This window comes from Cyanistes caeruleus, chromosome 3, assembly GCF_971803275.1.
Source record: "Cyanistes caeruleus chromosome 3, bCyaCae1.hap1.1, whole genome shotgun sequence".
Taxonomy (NCBI): Eukaryota; Metazoa; Chordata; class Aves; order Passeriformes; family Paridae; genus Cyanistes; species Cyanistes caeruleus.
In genome coordinates, this window is record NC_141703.1 from 114,178,154 (window position 1) to 114,200,052 (window position 21,899).

Below are 21,899 nucleotides of genomic sequence, written 5' to 3' on the forward strand. Positions count from 1 at the left end.
TTGCTTGACAGAGCAGATATAAATAAGGGAGAAACACCTCTGCACTTGGAACTGCCATTCTGTGTGGTGCTGAGCACTGCAGACAGATTGTCACAGACATGACATCCCAAGTATATTTTTCCGCTGGCTGCATGAGAACAGCCTTGGCACCCTGAGGAAAGTGATACAAAAGTTCAATCCCCAAGAATGACAAACTCATGGCAAGAGTTTCCTTGCAGTTATAAAGCTGCCACACTTTAAACCAAGAACAATGAAGGAATAATTGGAACAGATGGCAATCCTCAGAGACAGTGCAGCCATTGGAAATGCAGCTGTGAAATATATTTATGTTTCTTGTATGAGAAGTGCACCTTTATTTTTTTGTTAAGAAAAACCTGCAAAATTCAGGGGAATAGATATCCCCAAGCACTGTGGAATAATCCAGCACCATCAAGCACCTCATAAACAACTGCTTTCATAAACAAGTTAAACCTGCCACTATTCAGAGGGACCCCCAAGGCTTTGTTATTTCTCTCAGAGCATTCAAGAGTATTGATTGCAGAGGCTGTATGGAAAATTAAAAACAAACAAACAAACAAACAAAAAAGGCTTCTCTATGACCCTTAACACCAGATCTGCAGCAAGGATTAAACGGCCTGCAGGGGAGCGTAAAGCCACAGGGCCTGTCACTCCAAAATTTCCAGTGAGAGAGCTGGACAGCACCGTATGGCTCTCAAAGAAACAGGGAATTCCTGAATCCAGGAAATGTATTATTTTATCAGAGCATCTTCTGCAAGTAAAATGCAGCAGTTACAGGCATCAGGAGGAATTTCCACTTGGAAAGGGTGGCCAGGCACTGGTAGGGGCTTTCCAGGGAGGTTTGGAGTCCCCATCCCTGGAGATGTCCACGAAAGGCCTGGGCTGGGGACAAGGTGGGACAGCTGGAACTCGGTGCTCTCAGTTCTTTCCCACCCTCAATGATTCTGGGATTCTGTGATGTGTCAGGGCAGGTTTAACTCCAGGATCAGTGCCAGTGCTGATGCAGGTAATTCTAACACTAAAGCTCTTCCCAGTTTTTGAGACTCTGCTAAGAAAGTAGATAAATGCATTTCTTGGCCTAAGAGGTTTGTAAATAGCTCAGAGGCCATAAGTAATGTGCTGAATATTTGAAGAGGTGTGGAGATGGATTTGTGGGTGGTGTTAGAGCTCACCAATAAACCACTACCAATGCAGCTCTCCAGGCTCTCTTGACAGACTCTAAAAGCCCATGTAGAAATATGGAGGTGCCTGTTACCCTCCAGATGAATTGTGGTAATCCTGATTGCAACATAAACACTACAAGAAAGAATGAACAACCCCACAAATCCTGTGTTGTGACTGGCTGCTCCACTTTACCTCCCAGCTGTGCTCTTCCAGACAGGGGAAATGAATGAGTCCTGCAGCCTCACCCATTGCAGGGGACAAGCCTCTCCTAAGGCACAAACAATTCTGCTCTCTCTTCTGCCAGGCATTGCTGTTTTCAGGGGTAATAATTCACTCCTCTGTGCAAAGCCAGTTTTTGGAGGTGTTTCCGGCCTCTTTTCTGTCCTGTTATTTTTGGTCTTTAGCAGCAAGCACACAAATCATCCATTCTTACAGCAGGCACGTTTTCCTCTCAGAGCTGGCTGCCTCCAGCAGTGCTGGTCTCTGGCTTCCCAGATGGATTTGGGATAGTCTGACACATGTCTCCTGGCAGCTGTGGTCACAGCATGGCCCAGTGCTGGCACTGCTCTGCCCCAGCAGCAGCTGAGTGCTGGCACAACAAATGAGGAACCGCAATGTTCTTCATGCTGGTTCTCCTCAGACAGGGCTGGGGAATGAAGGAATGAAGGAAATGGAGAGGGGGATGTCAATCTATGGGACAAGTATTTTTAACAATGTCCTGCACAGCAAAATAAGGAGGAAAACTGAGGCTGTGAGGCCGAATTTCCAGGGCTATTTCGATGCATCAGGACTCCAGAATGGTGCCTCAGTGAGATTTTTCTGACATGTTCCCTGCAATTCTGGCACACAATCTGCCTTAAAGCTTGGTTTTCCTTGATGGAATTGAGTTTGCAACACCTTTAATGTGCAGCAAAATGTGACTTTGGTGAAATAGCAGTTGAAGGAAGTCTGAGAATCACAGAAAGGCCTGGACTGGGAGGGACCTTAAAGCCCATTCAGTGCCACCCCTGCCATGGGCAGGGACACCTTCCACTGTCCCAGGCTGCTCCAAGCCCCAGTGTCCAGCCTGGCCTTGGGCACCTGGCCAGGGATCCAGGGGCAGCCACAGCTGCTCTGGGCACCCTGTGCCAGGGCCTGCCCACCCTCACAGGGAAGAACTTCTTTCCAGTATCCCACCTAATGCTGCCCTCTGGCAGTGGGGAGCCATTCCCTGTGTCCTGTCCCTCCATGTCTTATGCTGCTAAAGGAGGGGAAAAGGTGGGCAGGAGTAGCTGCAGGGCTTTCAGCTCTGCATTTCAGAGACTCAGTGTTTGCAGCCATAGGGAGTCCAGCATGGCAAGATTTGGGAGCACACGTGTGCATTTGGAGCCAAACAGCATCTCACAGAACCACTCCTGCAAGCCCCCCACCCCTTGCTATCACAAAATCCTGGTCCCACAAAGCAAAGCCTCTCTCACAAACACAGGCTACAGGATTTTGGAAAATGGAGAAGCTGAGCAGAGTGTGTGAGAGCAAATCTAAGGAGACTGAGCCACCCAGTGTGACCCCACTCCTCACCAGACACTGCCCAGGCCCATAAAGCTGCAGAGCCTGCACACACATCATTTAGCAAATGGTGGCCCACAAACCAAAAGCATGAAATTGTTGCTATTTTCAACTTGCAGGGCTGCTATTGTTGCAAATCACAATAAAAAGGACTTGTCCACACTGTGTTCTTACAAGCTGTAGCTAGCTGAGGAGGAGCTGTGGGTGTGCAGGTGTAAATGAGAAGAGAAGGTGTCTGAGTGACTGTGGCCTCCTCTGAGGCAGCCCCTCATTTGCAGGCAGCAGGAAAAACCAACAGATGCTGAAGTGAATAGAAGGGATGCAGAGTGGAAATTCTCAGAGAGTGCTCACAGCAATATTCAAATACGATGTGAAGGAATGCCTTAGCAAGAAAATCCGCTGCCAAAGCTTAAATAAACCTCACTAGGGAACCCTAACATTATCATGAATTCTCAAATAACTGCACCAGTGGAGCCTTCTGCTTCCCAGTCCCAAGGGCAGACACCAACAGAGATTCCCCTTCCCACCTCCAGCCTTTCCAGCTGGAATAATCCCTCCTGTAATAAGGGAGGTTTCTGCCTGCCAGCACTGCCAGGCTTCTCTGTTCCCTCGCAGGGTCCCCGTACAGGGACAAGATCACCATCGCCATCCTGCAGCTGCAGGAGGAGGGCAAGCTGCACATGATGAAGGAGAAGTGGTGGCGAGGCAACGGCTGCCCCGAGGAGGACAGCAAGGAAGCCAGCGCCCTCGGGGTGGAGAACATCGGGGGCATCTTCATCGTGCTGGCGGCGGGGCTGGTGCTGTCCGTGTTCGTGGCCATCGGAGAGTTCATCTACAAATCACGCAAGAACAGCGACATCGAGCAGGTGAGCGAGCCGGCCGGGCTGAGCTCAGAGCACGGGCACATTGCCTCCTTGCTGGAGTGTGCATTTCCTGCTGCTGAACTCTCACCAGGCCTTCCTGGCTCTAATGACAATTAATTTATTAATGAGAACAGGGAAGTGCCTCACCCACGGCCCAATTAGTGCTGCTTAGCAGGGCAGTGCTGAACAAGGGCAATTAATTTCTCAAAACAGTTTCTGCTTGAACTTCAGGACTTCCAGCATAAATTACATTGGAAAGGAATAAAACACAACCGGGCTGTCAGTTTTTTTATCTGCCATTAACACAAGCCGCTTGAGTAACACAGGAAAGCACATCCAAATCCCAGGAGCCATTTTCCTCTTGTTCTAGAAAGCGTCTTTATTCAGAGCCAGGGGTTTACAAGCTGTGCTGAAGGATGCACTTCAAAGCAGGGAGGTCTACTGAGAGGTAATGGATGCTGCTGTAAAGTAAGATTTTGGAGCCAAAGAAATTCTGCTTATAGTTCCACTGAAGTGTAATGAGCAGTTTAAAAGGGCAGAGGGAAAACAAAGGAAATGCTGTGGTTAAATCATGTGGTGAGCTTTAGAGTGGTTTGTGAGGAGGGATCAATCCTTAAAATCGAGTGTAAACACCCCTTTAGAGAACCACCAGCCCTGTGAAAGAGGAGCTTGGAGAGCGTTCCCAAGCTGTCAGCCAGCCCCTTCTGCCCAAGGGCATTTTGTCCTGGCTCTGTCCTGGACCCTGCCGTGGCTCTGTTTGGCTCCTCTCCAGCAGGACTTTCTCTAGGGACAAGCGGACCCCACTCTGCAGGACCAGGGGGTGACCCTGAACCCCCAGAGGTTCCCATTTCTTCACTCCAGGCTCCCAGCCATTAGGCACCCACCTCAAAATGGGTTAAGTTCCCTTCGCACTTTGAGGTGGGAAAGGCTGGAGCTTTTCCATGTGGAAAAATCCCCTCCCCATGCAAGGCTGGTGACATAAATGCCAGGAGTGGCTGTTGAGGCAAAGACCCTCCCCAAGCGCAGTGGGGACGAGTGGGAGAAGAAGGGAACATTTTGAACTCGCTCTCAGATTGCACTGAAAGCAGTGTCGCTGTCCACAAAAAACAGATGCAGCTCACGGAGCAATCCCAGGATATGTCAGTCAAAAGGTCCCTGGTTTGTGATAAGGCAGAGATAAAGGATTAATGTATTTGCACATATTGCAGCTTTCTAATTAGTACTTTAGCCCATTTTAGCACAAAATGCATAAAAAATGTATTGGTATCTTTGTTTTGTTCGCATCTCGGGAGATCGTTTATTCAAATATGTTTTGGAGAACAGTTGCAGCTAATTAAAATATTTAGTATAATTAAAATGTTTGGTTTAAGGGCTAACACGGCGCAGAATATGCTGGAAACTTTGCAGGAGTCTGTGCAAGGCAGCGCCTCCCTGAAGCCTCCCTAAAGCAGACGTAAAGCATTAGGCAAGGGCTGTTAATTTACTGAGCAATAGGTGAATAACAGAATCCGGGGTTGCACACACGTGTGCACACCCCCCATTTCTGCACCTGCGCTGCTGCTGCACAGCAAAGTGTTGCTTAATCATTAGAATCATTAAGTGAGTTAATGCGGCACATCCCGCTTCTCCTTCAGAAGTAATTTCACAGAGAGCACGATACCAGTGATTCCAGTGTTTCTCTCTGGTTTCTCTGGGATTGTTTTCTCTTTTCCCTGGTGAGATAAGCAGCTTAGATGGGAAATGCTGTGCAGGGTGTGTTATCACTAAGCCAATCCAAACCATTGTTGAATACAATCTGTGATTTTTCTGTTTTCATACGTGGAGTCTCTTTTGATTTAAATGCCTTTTGTATCATTCTCACGCTTGTTTTTTCAGTTTTGCTTCGTTCATTTATTTACTTTTCTCCATTTCTCTTCTCTTGCATGCAAGGCCTTTTGTTTCTTTTACGGACTGCAGTGTAAGCAACCCCACCCGTCCAACTCCACCTCTGGCACCACCTTATCCACGGAGTTAGACTGTGGCAAGTTAATCCGGGAGGAGCGAGGGATCCGAGCACAGCCCTCGATCCACACGGTGTAGTCAGGAGAGGACCAAGGTGTGTCTGGGGAGAGCATCACGCCCAGGCAGGGCTCTGCACTGCCGAGGGTTAACGCAGGGCACAAGCTGATCTAGAGTAAATTGCCAAAGCCCAGAAATCCCAGCGGTTGAAATGTGTGTCACGGGAAATAATTACACCCCCAGCAGGGAGTTCAGCAGAGCGTGGTAGCCTTTCAGAATTTAGTCCCCCGTGTGTAATTGTCAGCTTGTCATTTCCTGGGGTAATTCACCTGCTTCAGGTAAGAAAAAATATTTACCTCCTTTTCATCTCCTCCTCAAGCTGAGCTGAACAGTGGCAGCCTCGTTACTGAAAGCAAAGAGGAACATTCAGCTTGGTCTCTGAATTCAGGAACCTCCCAAACACCCTGCAGAGCTCCATTAACTTCCTGAACCCCTGTTACAAGCAGCCAGAGATGTTGAGCTGGCATCTCTTATTCTCTGTGTCAATATTTAATGAATTTTAATTCCTCCATTTAAAATTCATTTCTCAAAGCCTGCAAGTAACCATCATAGCACAAAATCAGACCCATCACTTAAATTTTATGCCATGTAACCATTAAGGACAAATTCAACAGGAGCACCCTCAGGCAACAGACCATTAATAGAGCAGCTCCATTGTCTTGTTTGAGCAATTCACAGCATTCATTTGTGGCAGAGAAAACTCCTTTATGGGAAAATCGGGCATCAGTTTAAGCCCTGGCATGGCTTTGCATATTGAACCCTGGTGGGATGTTTTGTGTAGGAGGCTGGCGCTGGATGTGTTAGGACAGCATTTGGATTTCCTCCAGCCCTCAGCCAGTCAGGGACTGACAGAGCAGGGGACAATGGACTGGATGTGGTTTTGCCACCAAAAACCGTATGTCAGCAATCTGAGATGCGCAAGGTGCACAGAAACACCAGCTCGAGGGATGTCATTAACTGTGGCAAACCCCAGCATTCCCAAAACCCTTTACCTGTATTCCACTGTATCCCAGATTCCCATCAGTCTCCCATCTCCCTCCCCTCACCCCTATTTTATGTTTTCCTGACCAGTGGAGCTCCTCAGACAGGTTACTGCTCTGTTTTCCTGGGGCTATTTCTGCCCCCTCTGCAGTCAGGGGCCTTGCTGGAGTGGATGTGGAGTGCTCCCATGGAATGAGTTCTGTGTTCCTGGCTCCTGAGAGCAAACAGTGCTCCATGATTTCCTCTCAGCCCTGTTCCAGGGTTGATCCTGCTGGCAGCAGGCTGGAGTGGTTTGGGACAGAGCTGTGCTGCTCACAGCTTGGCTGTACCAATTCTCCTCTGCTCACCCGAGGGTGGGAGTTTATGCTGCGCTCCAGATGCTGCAAGAAATTGTCTTGCTCAGAATGGTCTCTTAACTTGTTTGAATGGGGCCTTGAAAGCTGTGGCTCTCCATAAAATGCTCCTTTTTACCAGCAAAGACCTGGATTAGGTCCTCTGAATACCTGATTTAAGAAAACACTTTTTACTTGCAGCTTCCCAGTAGAAGAGATTTAAAACTAATTAAATTCAGCTTGTCTCAAGTCTCAGAGGAGAGGGAAGATGCCTAATGTGTTTATCTCCATCGTTGCTCCATGCAAGAAATCCTCTGGGTTGCAGCTTGGACCGGTTTTGTAATTGTTCCTTAGATTGGTGCTGGATCCAGAGGGCTGCTGTCACTTGCTGGGTAAACATTTCTCCAGCTGTCAGCCCCTCAGCCCCGCTGCCAGCAACAGCCATGGTTCCCTGGATTTAGCTGTCCCACAGGCTGGGAGCAATTCCCTGGAGGAATTGCAAATCAGCTCCCGCTATCCCTGACAGAGCCTCATCCCTAGCTACAAAAAGAGTTATCAAAAGCTATCACTGGAGTTCAGGTGATGTGGGAGACCAGCAAGCAGCTTTACTGATTTTTCTTGTGAACAGAGCACACAGGAACAGTTACTGTAAGTGGGGAAAAGTTAAATTAATCCCTGGATTACTGTCACATTGTTTTGACAGTCACTGCTCAATAGACTCTGGCAGGTGAAAGGAGTTAATTTGGGGATCTCCTCATGCCATCAGTGACAGAATATTCACACAGATCCTCAATGTGCCCCAGCAGCAGTTTGCTCACTGAAATAAACTATTTTGGATATTTTTCCTTCTGTCCAAAAATAAATCAATTTTATTTCAGCACCAGACACAGGTCAGTGTCCCAGCTATGGGTGTAGGAGAAAAATCCTGACTTCTGCACTTCCTCCTCTGTCCCTGAGCTACTCAGGAGTTCTTCCAGAATTAAATCTGCCCCACATCGAGAACAATCAAATCTCATTTGATTTTCACAGTTCTCAGCACTTCAACAGCACACTGGGTTTGGGGTGGATTCTTTATTGTTATTTGTTTGGTTTTGCAAGGTGTTAGTAAAATGCCTTGTCCTCAGTGGCAGCCCAGCAGCAGAAGCAAGAGATTGATAAATCCTGACTACAACTCTTTTTTTTTAATTGTTTCTACTTAATTTTATGTTATTTATTTATTTTTTTATATTCTGAATCTGTAATTCTTCTAAAGCTTAGCACAGACCCCTGCATGGGAGTGTAAGGAAGGATTTGGGAGCTTCATGACTAACCTTTAGCAGTTGCTGAAATGACCAAGGGGCACAGAGAAAGAGTCCCACATCACACACAGAGCAGAACCTATTGTGTTTTTAAAGGATGACATTTCCTTTTACATGCCATGGCCTGCAGCATTTTGACAGTGGCAGAATGAGAAAGTTAAGCTGGCTGAAAGCAAAATGTTAAATTCATTATTAAGTTGTAAAAGGGATTGATCTGTACCCACTCTGCTCTTGTTCTGGACAGACCTCAGCGGTGGACAGACCAGCATGGAAAAAAAAGGGGGTTTAAAGCAACCCTTTCAGTCTGGCCACCAGAACATGGGACAAAAGAACAGTATATTACCCTTTTAAATCGAATTTTAATGTCAGCATCCCCTTCTTGAAGGCTGCTTGGCAGGTGCTGCTCAGAGGGCTTGGGCTCAGAGGTCTCGGACTTCCCCATGGGGCGTGTTCCTTGTCCATGGCTTTCCTATAAACCCCACACCATTCTGGCTGGGGCTGTACTTGCTCTGCACCACCTTTCCTAAGAATAATTTGAAGTCCTCCTGATAACAGCTGTTTTAAAGTTCAAAGCAGTTGGAAGTGGAGCCAGTGGGCACTCCACAGATCAGGTATTAAAAACCTCCCAGCAATATGTTCTGTGTGTCTGTCTGTAGATGCAAAATGAACTTCATGGGGCTGTTTTGTGGAGATGAATGTGAAAGGCCTTGTGGTTATTTCACAGTCTGAGTAATAGGAATCTTTTTGGAAAATTAAAGTACCAGCTTATAAACAAGGCAGTAAAATGCACTCTTTCACCTGCAGAAATCATCCCTGTCTGCACTCTGCAGAGAGTAATGGCTGGGATTAAATACAGCACATTAGGAGGTCAGTGAGAAACACAGGGAAAGAAAATGAAAATAAGACTGATCAATCCTGCAAAGGGTTAATAGGATCCTGTCACTATTTACCACGGAGTTCTGGGTTCACTTTGTAATCCAGGTTTTAAAAACTCAATGAAAGCTGAGACCACAGGGAGCAATAATCCAGGCCAAGTCAGCCCCTCAGAGCATTTGGGTTCATTAGTTTGGGAATCACTGGTGCTGCTCTCCAGAAAAGCTCGGAGCAGTACAAAAAGGGTTTTGGGAGGATACCTGCTCCTCCTGCTGCTTTCACAGGGAAGGAGCTCACTGCAGAACCACTCACACTCTTTATTCAGCTTGGTGAAGGTAAAGGGCTTAAAGTTTTGTTTTCCCCTGCCACCATCACTTGATTTTCTATATAAATAATCTATTCATGTATATTTGCAGAGAACAATTATTGTGGGTTGGGTTGTTTTTTTGGTTTTTTTTGCAAAGCCAGATACTTCCACTTAAAGGCTACTTGTGTATCTTTGTGTTATATGTAATTATTCCAGCTGTGGATTTTAAAAGATGTTTCCACTTACCCCAAAGTCTTTGTTAATGTTGTGATGGTGGGAAGAACGAAGATCTCTTCTTTCTTTCCAAGCCATTCAGCTCCCCTATTCTTGTGGTAATTATCTCCTTTCTTCATCACACAATATTAGAAAAGATTCTTTCCAAAGAAAAGGAGAAGATTGAGAGCTGTGCTATATTTGAGAAATGTCTGTTCAGTCCATAAGGGGAAAATAACCAAACCACAAAGAAATCTTAAAAAAACCCTTCTTTGTTTTCTTCAGCACGCTCATGGTTTTTTGTGACTAAGGCATATGGTGTTTAAAACAGGATCTTTTCTTTTGTGAGGTCAGGGGCAAATGAGAAAGGGGAAAATTGGTGATGTGAAGCCACCAAAACGTCGCAAAGGTGCCTGTGGGGAATTTCAGAAATGTTCATAGCTTTAGCTGAGCCAAAGTTAAATGAAAGTCAGTGGGAGCTGGTCGAGGAAAAGCCTTTGACATGAGCAGTCACTTGTATCCAGGGATTTATTTCCACCTGGATATTCTGAGGAGCTCCCTGAGCCCTGTGAGGGCCAGGCCGAGCTTTGGCTTCTCCTGAGGAGCTCCCTGAGGTTCAGGCCGAACTTTGGCCTCTCCTGAGGAGCCCCCTGAGGGCCAGGCCGAGCTTTGGCCTCTCCTGAGGAGCTCCCTGAGGTTCAGGCCGAGCTTTGGCCTCTCCTGAGGAGCTCCCTGAGGGCCAGGCCGAGCTTTGGCCTCTCCTGAGGAGCTCCCTGAGGGCCAGGCCGAGCTTTGGCCAGGCTCTCCATGGCAGGAAGTGTTTAATGCCATCCTCTTTCCCCACAGTGTCTTTCTTTCAACGCCATCATGGAGGAGCTGGGAATTTCCCTCAAGCACCAGAAGAAGCTGAAGAAGAGGTCGAGGACGAAGGGGAAGTCGTCCTTCCCGAGCATCCTCACCTGCCAGCAGCGGCGCACGCTGAGGAAGGAAACGATGGCGTGAGCGGGGCAGGCGGGAGCAGCAGGACAGAGCCGCCCTGCCCGAGGGGACAGCGGGGCACTGCTGATGGGGGGACACAAACTCCCGCTCCTCAGGGGCGCTCTGTGGTTTCTTTTTTTAACCTAGAGGTACAGCAGCTGAAATGCTCGCCTAGACCGATGTACTACCGACCCTCCGGGAAGTGTCTGGCTCTTCCTCTGGGCTGGATTTCTCTGCTCACCTGATTTGCATCTCTGTCCCCTCCCCGTGCATCGCTGTATGTGCTTTCTAAATAAATAAATAAATAACAGACAGGGTTCTTTTTTTCCAAAAATCTGGGAGTCAAATTTTTCTTTTCCCTTCTGATGCAAAGCTTGAAGCTCTGCTGAGCACGGTTGTTTAGGAGCCAGGCCCCAGACACCAAAGTGAAAATCCACACCGTTAACTCATAAACTGTGACTACAGAAACAGATGAAGTACAAGGGTATCCAACAACAAGGCTTTTTTATTTTGTCTGGTAAGGAACACTCTGCAGGCTCTTTGCTGTGAGAAACTTGCTTTCCACCATCTTTTCCCTTTTCCATTTCTTTTAAAACATGATTATTTGGTAACATCATAGCTCCAGGTGATACCATCAGCAGGTGTTTAAAAACAAAAATCAAAATCTCACGAAGAGTGACCAGTGAGCAACACTGACACAATCACACTGCCATATTTCCCAGATCCTGATGCCAATTAAGCAATTCTTGATTTGGAAATTAAAATCTCTGAGAAATGAGGGAATTCTGAAAATGCTCCATTTATAACAACGTTATAACAATGCTATATTTACTGCCAAGGTAACAGACAATCTGACCTGGATTGGGTGACCCTTCTGTGCTGCAGGCAAGGAGAATTTCAGCCTGGGTTTATGGACATCAAAGGCTTATTAAGGACCCCTTTCCTCACCCATGGAGGGTCAAGTTCTTAAAGAAGGAAATTCATCAGATTCACAAGGCCTAGTTTTGACAGACTCATGTTCATTCCTGTACGTTTCCTCACACTTACTTGAAAAATAGTTATTTCATCCAAGTGCTTGTTGACAAGTTCATCCAAGTGCTTGGTGTTGACATTCAACACCAAAATCCCTGGATTCTTCTTTTCCTTCCTCTGAAAACAGGAATTATTATTGCTGTTTTTCAGCCTTTCCTCTGGACGTTGTCTGTCCTCCAGGAGGTTTGGGACAGTGGGACAGGAGACAGAAGGGTCTCTTTCAGGTACCTCCAGTGGGAAGCTGGAACCCACTTTGGGAAGCTCAGTCTGCTGCAGAGGCTGGGCTGATGAGCAGGAATCAGGGAAAGCAGCCCCTGGCTGTGAGAGTTCACAAGGAATCCTATAATGGGCAGCTTCATTTATTTGTGTCATCATCACCTAGCAAAAAGACCTTGCAGACCCCCAGCACCACCGTACTGGTTATTAAAAAAGCAGATTATTATTGAAATAATGATTGAAAAGCAGGTTATTATTTTCCAGTGGGTGTAACTCTATTTCTCTGCCATCCATGGCCCTCAGCTAAGGCATTTTTAAATTACTTGGTTAAAAGTGATGAAAGATTTATGCCCAGGCCTTTTCTTTTTTTTCTTTTTTTCTTTTTTTTTTAAATTTCCTGTGGCTTAGACCTTGAGATTAAAGAATTCTAAGTTCAGTCTTTAAATAATCATGTTTGCCTGAAACTAAGAGACAGCACTTTGGTTACTTTTCACAGTTGTACGTGGGTGTAGGAGCAGATAGGACTGCAGTGACCTGCTCCCTGTATCCCAACAAGTCCCATTTTCCTGCCTTTCTCCCTACATGGCAGCAGAGAAGCCTGGTTAGAGATCAGGAAAGCAAATATTCTCATGGGGCTGATAGGACAAGGGGGAAATGGCTTCGCACTGCCATAGGGCAGGGATAGATGGGATGTTGGGAAGGAATTCCTCCCTGGGAGGATGGGGAGGGTGCCCAGAGAAGCCGTGGCTGCCCCTGGATCCCTGGAATTGGCCAAGGCCAGGCTGGATGGTGCTCGGAGCAGCCTGGTCTTTTTCCTTCCAATAAAACAGTATCTTTTGAGAAGGCAACACTTTAAATGTCCAGAGAAAGAGAAATGAGCTGCCTAACAAGCAAAGGGGCAGAAATACTGCTGCCAAAGTTCTCCTGGAGCACAAGCCCTTGTGCAGGTCAGCATGTTCGTGCTCTCCTAATTGCCAGAGCAGTCATTTTTAACGGGCTCCCACCTCCAAATGAGAAGGGAGGCTCGATGTGTTTAGCAGTCAATCTCTCTAATCACAAAGGTTCCTAAGTGCTAATCCAGCATTTTGCTATCCGGCAGGGATTGCCCGTTCTGCCCACACTGCCTGGAGATGAATGCCCTGCTCAGAGGCACAGCCTGGCCTTTGCTCCAGGACACGGGGATGGCAGAGGAGCTGCACCCCACAAACCTGGGGTCCCACCTCTGCTGCCCCTCACAGACCCCACTCACAGCCCTGAAGCTGCTCCTCTGCACGAACAGCATTCAGAGGCTCTGCTGCTTTGGAGGGGATGGGGGAAGCACAAGGACCCAGCTCACAGCTGTTTGACACAGGCTCCTCTTAGGAAGTCCCCAGCAAGGACAGCTTTTGTGTCAGACACATTTCCTGCCTCCTGCTTCCCTTCCAAAATGAACAGAAAACTACTTCTTTTTTAAAAATTCAACCCCAGCTTCATGATTGATTGAATAATCTTTCTCTGCTGATTAAATCACTCTGAGCGTCCCTAGGGGATGCTCTGAGGCTCAAGGAGATCTTTTCCAGCATGCCGTCACTGTCCCCACTTTTCCCAAATTATCACCTCCCTTTCTCCATTCAGAAATGTCTCCCCAGCCAGACTGAGCCCTGAAAGGGGATCTTTACTCTCCTCTAGACCCCAAAGTTATCTCCTCATTTCAGTGCATACTCAAGAGCTGCAATCATTTCAGAAGGCCCAGTGGTATAAAGCCAAATATAAAGTTTATCTGACTATAGAATTAATGACAGTGAACTTGCCCAGCTAGCAATGATTTAAATTCCCTTTTCCAGTTTCTGTTCCTACCACGCAAAGTGCCCACACCTCCAGGCCCCTGCCCAGAGCTGCACTGTGCACCCAGAGCTGGTATTTCAAGGGTCAAGGCTTGCTCAGGTAGGAAGAAAAATGAACTGGGAGACCATCCCTGCCGGCAGCACTTGGTGACAGCTGGCATTATCAAAATAAAATTGCTTTAAATAAATTCCTAAGCAGTGTGACCTATTTGCCACTTTATTATCTACAGGCTAAACTCAGTAAATACATGGCCTTTTGTTCTGTGCTCCTTCTATTGATTTTAATGAGACCCAGTGCTAAGGAAGAGACATTCAAAAGAGGGCTGCATTAATTATTTATCTGGCCTTCAGCTTTATCTCTGCAGGTTGTTACCAGTGTAGCACCGGCAGAGCTCCCTCACATCCCGGATTCCTGAAGTAATTGAAAGCTGAGAAAGTGGCTTCTCTCTGCAGCACAAGAGAAAGCAAATATTCCAACAATAGTTTGGGGATTTCCCTGCCACAGAGCCGGGACAGTGAGGCTGGAGGGGCTTTGGCTCCCGGCTTTTCCTTGGACCAGGACCCAGTGTCCAGCAGGGACACCAGATGAGGATGCCAATGCCACTGGAGCACCAAAACTGGAGGCAATTCCTCACCTGCTCCTCACCCTCATTCCTGTCTTTAATTCACCCTTTTCAGCCGTGTGCGTTATGCAGCGGCTCCAGCTGAACTTGTTTGTTTCTGCTTTTGCCTCTATTTTGTGCCAATGGCTGTCAAGCCTCGAGCAGCTTTAATTGCCTGAAATTCATCCATTCTATTCCAGCCCAGATTTCAGGCAGGTGAACAATGAAGTCTGATGAGTGACACCCAAATTGTTCCAGCTTGTGGATGGAGCCCAGTGAGCCGTTCTGTGGTAGCCTGTGGAGGTGCAGAGCTGATACCAGAGCACAAATCTGCACAATGCTAAGAGGGACTGCAAGAAAGAGTCTCTAAAGCAGAGACAGAGACCTGCAGGAAGCCTGTTTTTGGAACTATTGGCACAGTTCTGCTAATAAAATCAAACAGGACCTTTCAGTCCAAGCCACATTTCTCAATTATTTCAATCAGGGTTTTGTCCAGCTTAATTCAGCCAAGGCAAGTGCAGGAAGTGACTTAAATGTTACCTGCATTTAGCTGAGGTGAACAATTCCCAAAGTTTCCAGGAGAATCTGCATCCCATTTACAATTGATTAACTATTGTCAGGCTATTTGGGCAATGATTTGCTGACATTTTAAAAAGAGCTATTTGATGATCTGAAACAGACTTAAAACGTGGCCTTTGATTTATACAAAATGTATAGAAAGTTGGGAAAATGAGGGGCTGAACTTCTTGGCTGATTTTTTTCTGCTTTGCTCACCTCCCAGGTTCTTTGTGGTGAGATCTGGGGAGACTTTTCAGGTACAGATTTGAACATCACCCATTCTGCAGAGCTATTTCAAAACGTTAATAAATGATGATGCTGATCCAGAGCCAAAGCAACAGCAAGATGTGCCAGTCTTATTATTAACAGATGATCAATGTTTATTTAATTCAGACAGTGTTGGGGTTTGCTTTAATAAATGCATAAACTTCTGCATTTGTTTAGGAAATCAGCAACAGCAGCTTGGGAGTTAAGAGTTGTTAAGGGGATTTCCCCTTCCAATCTGACCTTCCAGTGCTATTGGAAATAGCACAATAATTATATATATATATATGTATATATATATACCTCTTCTGCTCTTTGTAGACCAATGTCCTACATAGGGAAGCCAGAAAATTGAGCTGGAAGGAGTCCTGAGAGGTCCTTCAGTTCCCCCACACAAAAACAGAGATGTAGATTTCCCTGCAAGGGTTTTTCTTAGGATAGAAACTGCTGCAAGCCAAAATTTAGGGGTTACAAGCCAAAATTTTTTCCCTTTTACTCCAACCCTGCCCATCCCATTTCATGTCTAATTCCAGTACCAAAGCTGAGCCCTTCCCTGCAGAGCAGCTGAGGAAATAGCCAAGTCTGCAGTGCTGTGGTACAGAAACAACAAGCGAAGTGCCAAAGGAGATCTTTCCAACCAATACAAACAGATGGAGCCAAATTTGGTTTTCAACTCAACCAATGGCCCAAGAAAGCCCTGAAAGAGGCAGGATGGTCCTGTACATTTAGATAGTCTCAGAGGCAATAATTATTGATGGGAGTGTGGCTTCCCATCAACACTCCAGGGCTGAAAAACTGGTCTGTGAATTTGATGGAAAAGAGATTCCTGCCCGGGTTTTCTGTCTTAGTTTGGCTAAACCAGAGAGACTGTGATTGATATCAGCCTCTTTGAGAAATTCAGCACTTTGAACCTGCAGGCTGCTCCACCTCTGAGAGAAGCATGAATTTACAGCTTTTCATTTAGAGAGCTATGCATTAAAAAGCCCCAGGTTCCTCAGAGAGAATTAAATGTGCTTGTCTCTCACAGCAGCTTCTCAAGCACTCCCCATTTATTGCAGCAGTTAAACTGAGCTGCTCAGCCCGCAGTCTCTGTGGCAGTGAAAGGCAGCTGAAGTGAGGTCCCATCGTGCTGAGCCCTGCTCAGGAGTGAACATGAGCCAAGCAAGCAGCTGACACTCCCCATCCCCTTCAGCCAGAAAAGGTGAGTGAAAGCAGAGGGAAATCCATTCCACAGGCTGGGAATTGCACCGTGACCCCTTCCAGAGGTGTTCAGCACCTGACCAAGGGCATCCCAGGCATGGGTGGCAGAGCCAAGAAGCAAAGTTGAGAATGGCAAAGTCCCTGAGGAATTTCTGAACGAATTTAAAGGCGTTGCTCAGTGCCTGGAGCTCTGCAAGGCCCATCAGTCAGCATTAGCCATGGAACACTCCCCACCCCTCTGAATCCCTTCAGTGGGACACTCCCTGGGAGAGCCTCACCACCAAAAATGCACCGAGGGCCCAAATAAACTTTTCTCAAACTTTGGTAAGAGTGATGAAGGGAATTTGAAATAGTAAAGGCATTTAGACACCTTCCCAATTAGTTTTTTCTTTGTTTTTAAGGTGATTTAAGCACAGCAGCTGTGCTGGTTTTTGTAAAGGGCCACGAAATCTTTTGCTCCACACATAGGAAAGGGCAAAGCAACGTAAAATCTTCCATGGCAAAGCTGATGTTAAATGCCTGTGTTCAACCACAAAGGCCCATGCAAAAATAAACAAAACAAAAAACCACCACTACCAGATTTTGCCATCCAGTGGAAAAATTGGATGTTCCTGGCTCTGACTTGAGCCCAAACTCTGCCTGCTGAAGGCTACAGGACAGCCCAGAGGCCCCAGGGAGAGGCTGCTGCTTCAGCTGGCTTTGGAAAAGCCAGTTCTTCACAGTTTGTGAAGTTTGTTCTTCACAACCAATATAAATAAATGTGTACAGGCAATAGCTTGTACAGATTCTCTACTGCTATAAATCTCAAAAGCACTTTTCCTCTCCAGGTTCAAAATATGCAGATTGCCAGCAAGTAACCAAAACAAACATGCCAAAAACCAAACCCAAATAAGAAAAACCAAGAAGAAGGCTATTGTGAAAAGCACAATTCAGACTGCACTTTCCCTTTAAATCAATAATGAAAATATTTTGAAATCATCAGAAAAGGAGATTTTAAGACTTTTTTTTTTTTTTCACAGGTGCAGTAGTGGTTAAAAGGACTTGAGTATTCCCAGCTAAAAGATTTTCCACCAGAGCATATTCCTGACATTTATCAGGCTATAAACAAACACCCACTGAAGAGCAGCACGTTATCCTTAATTAAACAACAACAGTTGGATGGGGGAGGGAGCAGGAGAAGGAAATAATAGTCATTTAGTTCAACTGGGAGAACGTGAACAGACTTTTAATGCAGCCACAAATCCAACCAGAGACTCCAAAGCACCACCTCTGAAATCAAAGCTCCGGGCACGAAGCAAGCGTCAGGGCTGGGCACAGGGTCAGCTGTTGGATCAGTCCCCTCTTGTTGGTGGCACCACACAGAGTTGTTGTACCTGCATTTTTAACAGAAGATTAAATGAATTTATCATCATCAGGGAATCATGGAATGGTTTGGGTTGGAAGGGATCCTGGAAGAGATCATCCATTCCCACCCCCTGCCATGGCAGGGACATCTTCTACTGTCCCAGGCTGCTCCAAGCCCCCATGTCCAGCTTGGCCTGGGGCACTTCCAGCCACAGCTGCTCTGGGTAATCAACATCTTTTTTCTCACAAAATATAAAATGTTCTTTAAGCTTTGCTCCTGCAGGCAAAGCTGGGCCACAGCTTGCCTAGGAAAGAGAAATATTCATAAGCAGGACTTGCAATCCATGCTGGTGTTTTCTGGTCTCTGGTGTGTAAGTGACCTGTAATGACAAAGCAGAGAGCAGGAGCAGTGTGGTGGGAGCTGTGTTCAGAATGCAGACACAGGGAGGGGTCTGGAGAAAGGGTGAAGAACAGGCCTGTGGTGCCTGAGGCTCCTGCTGCACCAGGGAGAACCAGCTCAGAGCTGGGCTGGAGCTGCTGGGCAGCTCTTCCAAGAACTCCAGAAGGTGAAAAGCTTCACTCTGACATGGCTTTTAACAGTAAAAATACGCTGGTAATAACTACACTAAGTAACCAATGATAATATTTACACTAAATTAAACTATTAATAATAACTGCACTAAATAACACTAACTGCACTTGTAAAGGAGGATGATAAAATTCAGTAAAGAACAAAAAGTTTGATTTTCCTTTAAAGAAAAAAAAATAACTCCCCATAACTTAATATACAAGTTTGATGTTCTGGATAAGACATTCTGCATTGGGATGAGGGAAACTCAAAAAATGGGTTCAAAAAGCTTGGAATTGTTGTGCTTAACCCTTACAAAAAGTTCTAAGGTTTGAGACACAAATTTGGAAATGGCTCACTTGGCAAAGTGTCTTACAAGGGAGAGTAACTTCAAATTAAAGCTTTAATTAGCACAGCATTTAGCAACGTTATTAAGTTATCTTTTGTGGAAAAAGCCCTGGAAAGCGCAATCTTAAGGTAGCTGAGACATCCCAGTTCCATAAATAAAAAAATGGGAAGAACACAGTTTATCATCCTGAAAAGCAGGGAAACATTAATGCACTAAGCAGGAGCTTTAAATAACAATTGTGGCAGTTTGCAGGATGTGCTTTCAGAGCACTTCCCTGCATCAGCAGATCCCTGGATAGAGACACCCTCCACACCAGCCAGTGATTCCAGCTGAAAGGACTCCTGGCTGCAGAAAGCTGTGAAATTAGAGACTTTTAGGGCTCATTTTCAGCTACCTGGAGCTGAATAACCACAGGGGCCTCATCCCACTCTGGCTGCTCATTAGGTCTCCCTTTTCCCCCAGGTCTTTGGGATCAGTTGACCCAGAGGTGGGAAGGAAGGGGGACCTATATATTCCTTGGGATGTGTTCCTTCCTTGTGATGTATTTATTCTTTGGGATGTATTTATTCTTTGGGATGTGTTCCTTCCTTGGCATGTATTTATTCCCTGGGATGTGTCCATTCCTTTAGCCCATGGAGTGAGTGCCCCAGAGCATTTTCTAAGCTCTGGTAGCTCAGTGCAGGGCAGCACAAAGGAGGGGCACCGTGGGCTCCAGGCTAACTGGGGCACAGCCGGGATCCCAGGAAAGCCCCAGAGGGATCCAGGTGGGATGAGCTCCACAGACAAGGCACTAGCTGGGTTTATGCAGAACTGGGGGGGAATAAATAACATTGTTGAGGGAAGGACATCAAATCAGGGTAGGGAAGCTTTGCACTAATCCTGTGTTGTAATGGCAGCTTAAAAATTTGGTACTTTGATGAGTTCCGAGATTGACTTAAAGCTCTTTAATTTGGCTTCCTGGTATTTAATCTCTTAACTTTGCATTCTTAATCAAAACTCCGGGCAGATCTTTAATCTTGTGTGTACTGACTGGAAGATTAGAGGCCCTGAGCTGTCTCTGGCAGACAGCTGGAGCCTCCCCTTTGCCTTCTCCTGCCCTCAGAGGCATTCCAGACCTGGGGCAAAGTCTGGGGGGGAAGAGGGAAGTCCATCAATATCCTCTGGAACACTTCTCCCTCTTCAGCAAAGAGTTAAAATCCAGCAGAGCCTCCGTGTGTTTTAACACATTTTAAAACATTCCACAATTCACTTTAAATTCCCTCCACTTTCCATCTTAGTCCTGGAAACACTTCCTTTTACCTCATTGCTACTGATGGTTATCCTGGTTCATCTGTTCCTGAATTATTCAAATTAGTTAAATAGAGGCAAAGTCTACAGAAAAGTAATTTCCTGAAGTTCAGTAGGACTTCTGAACTGTTTTCAACTTAGTTTGATGCCAGTGAGCCAGAACTGAACTTTTCTTAACCTGGATTGTTTCCTTACAGAGCACATACAGCTGGACAGAACAGCAAAAGTTATCTGGGGGCTTATGTAGAGGAGCAGGGAAAGGTCAGAAGAAAAAAGCTGTACAGACCAGCAAATAAACACAGGAAAAAAATGGCTCAGTGAATAAAAAGAACATTTCCAGTGTGGCTTCTGACACCCTGGACACTTCACACCCTTCACACTTCTGGCTTTTGTGCAGTGCCTTTGCAACACAAATGTTATTCACAGAATACAAGGATTAAGATGAGATCTTCCTCCCTCCCTTGAGGAAGATTTGGAAATTTTTAAGAATCATCCCTGAAATTATTAAATCCTTATTATAAATGATAACTTTAAAACCTGTGTGAAGTCATTTTGAAAACTGTGGGGAGTAATGACCAAAGTTACATCACTTTTCCATGTTTTTCATGTTGTCTGAATAGCACAAAAATAAATTTTTGAAGGGATGAACACCAGTAGAAGGATATCAGCAAAAGGGCAGGACTTCTCTTGACTCTTGCACAATATCTGTCTTATAAATATATATATCTATGTATAAATAAAACATAAATTATGTCCTAGTGAACAGGAGGGTCCTGGATTCTACTAACCCCCAGGCTTGCTGCAGGATGATGGTGCTGCAGCACACACAGGATGAGGATTCTTTGGGATGAGGAGACTGGCAGGAAGAGAAGAGAGAGGCAAAAGGGCCATTCCACAACCAGCAAGGCTGTGCAGAGGGCTGGGCTTCCCCCTCATCCCAGGGCACTGAACCAGGCCTGGATGAGGCTGACTTGGCTCAGTAACTCCCAGCACAAGAGATGTTGCAAATCCATCCCTCAGCTCTGCTGAGCCTGACTTGAGATGTAAAGGGAAAATTAAATAAATAAATAAAATTAAATTATTTAAATGTAGAATATTTATATATATATATATATATAAATTAAATAAATTTGCCTCTGAAGTGTTTTTGCAGGCATGCACAGACAGAGCAGCTAGAGCCACGCTGTTCCCAGCTGCTGCAATTTGATTCTGAGCTGAGAACAGAACCCAGGACAGCTTTTTTGAGGCAGGATCTTAGCGAGGGTCCCCAGCTCTCAGGCAGTGGCCACCTGCAGAAGGTGGCTGTGAATCCTCAGTGAGGCCATTTCTCCCTGAGGTGTTTTAACCTGGAGGAATTTGCACCTCAGGTAATTCCCACCAACCCAAATCCCTCCAACCACACCTCCTTGGGAGGACAAACCCAAAGTCCCACCGATGATGCTCTGCTCCCCAGCACAACGGGCTTTTGATTAAGAGCCCAAATCTGTGACCCTGCAAGCAAAACCCCAGCCACGAGAATGGAATGCTGGAAGCCCAGAATCTCTGAGGCTGGAAAAGACCCCTGAGCCCGAGCTGTGCCCCATTCCCACCTTGTCCCCAGCCCAGAGCACCGAGTGCTCCAGGAGCAAATAGCTGAGAAGTCCAGGAATTTCCAACAGCAGCAGCACTGACCCTTCTCCCCCCTGGTTTATTTTTCCCCATGAAGAGCTCTACAGGGTGATCCAGCGAGCAAAGAGCATTTCTAGGATCACAAGCCTGATCTTCAGGGCAACAAAACAGGGCAAGAATAAAGCAGGATTAATGTGCTGCCTTGTTTCATGCCTTGGTTCCATCCAGCTCTCAGGCTGTGTCCTCAGAGTTTTATAGCCCAGCGTAAAATGCACGCCCTGGGTTGATACAGAACTGTTTGGTTTTAGGATGAGGCAGAAATAATTTTTTTGATGGCTTAAATACAGGATTTTTCAAAGCTATTTTTGAGATTGTAATTATACACAGGTCGTTTTCCCCCACTAAGAAAAAGCACGTG

The 21,899-nt window shown here is 46.1% G+C and overlaps 1 protein-coding gene and 1 long non-coding RNA gene across 6 annotated transcripts in view; one reads left to right on the forward strand and one right to left on the reverse strand.

The window, feature by feature from the left end:
• Positions 1-10,964, forward strand: part of LOC111942420 (glutamate receptor ionotropic, kainate 1) — a 113,334-nt gene extending 102,370 nt beyond the window's left edge. For 2 of the 4 annotated variants that reach the window (XM_086883684.1, XM_086883686.1), the window contains 3 exons: positions 3,343-3,593; positions 5,520-5,685; positions 10,499-10,964. In XM_086883684.1, the coding sequence (XP_086739810.1) occupies positions 3,343-3,593; positions 5,520-5,669 (401 nt within the window). In that variant the 3' untranslated portion in view covers positions 5,670-5,685; positions 10,499-10,964. The remainder of the gene's footprint in view (positions 1-3,342; positions 3,594-5,519; positions 5,686-10,498) is intronic. The other 2 variants (XM_086883687.1, XM_086883685.1) reach the window with 1 other exon arrangement.
• LOC147654474 (uncharacterized) lies at positions 3,952-10,744 on the reverse strand. Of its 2 annotated transcripts, XR_015285266.1 has the most exons (3): positions 9,686-10,744; positions 5,945-5,994; positions 3,952-4,745 (listed from the first exon to the last, which is right to left on the reverse strand). It is a non-coding gene; the product is annotated as an uncharacterized LOC147654474 (long non-coding RNA). The 2 variants fall into 2 exon arrangements; XR_015285265.1 differs by lacking the exon at positions 3,952-4,745 and having other exon boundaries at positions 5,457-5,994.
• Positions 10,965-21,899: the final 10,935 nt, after the last annotated feature.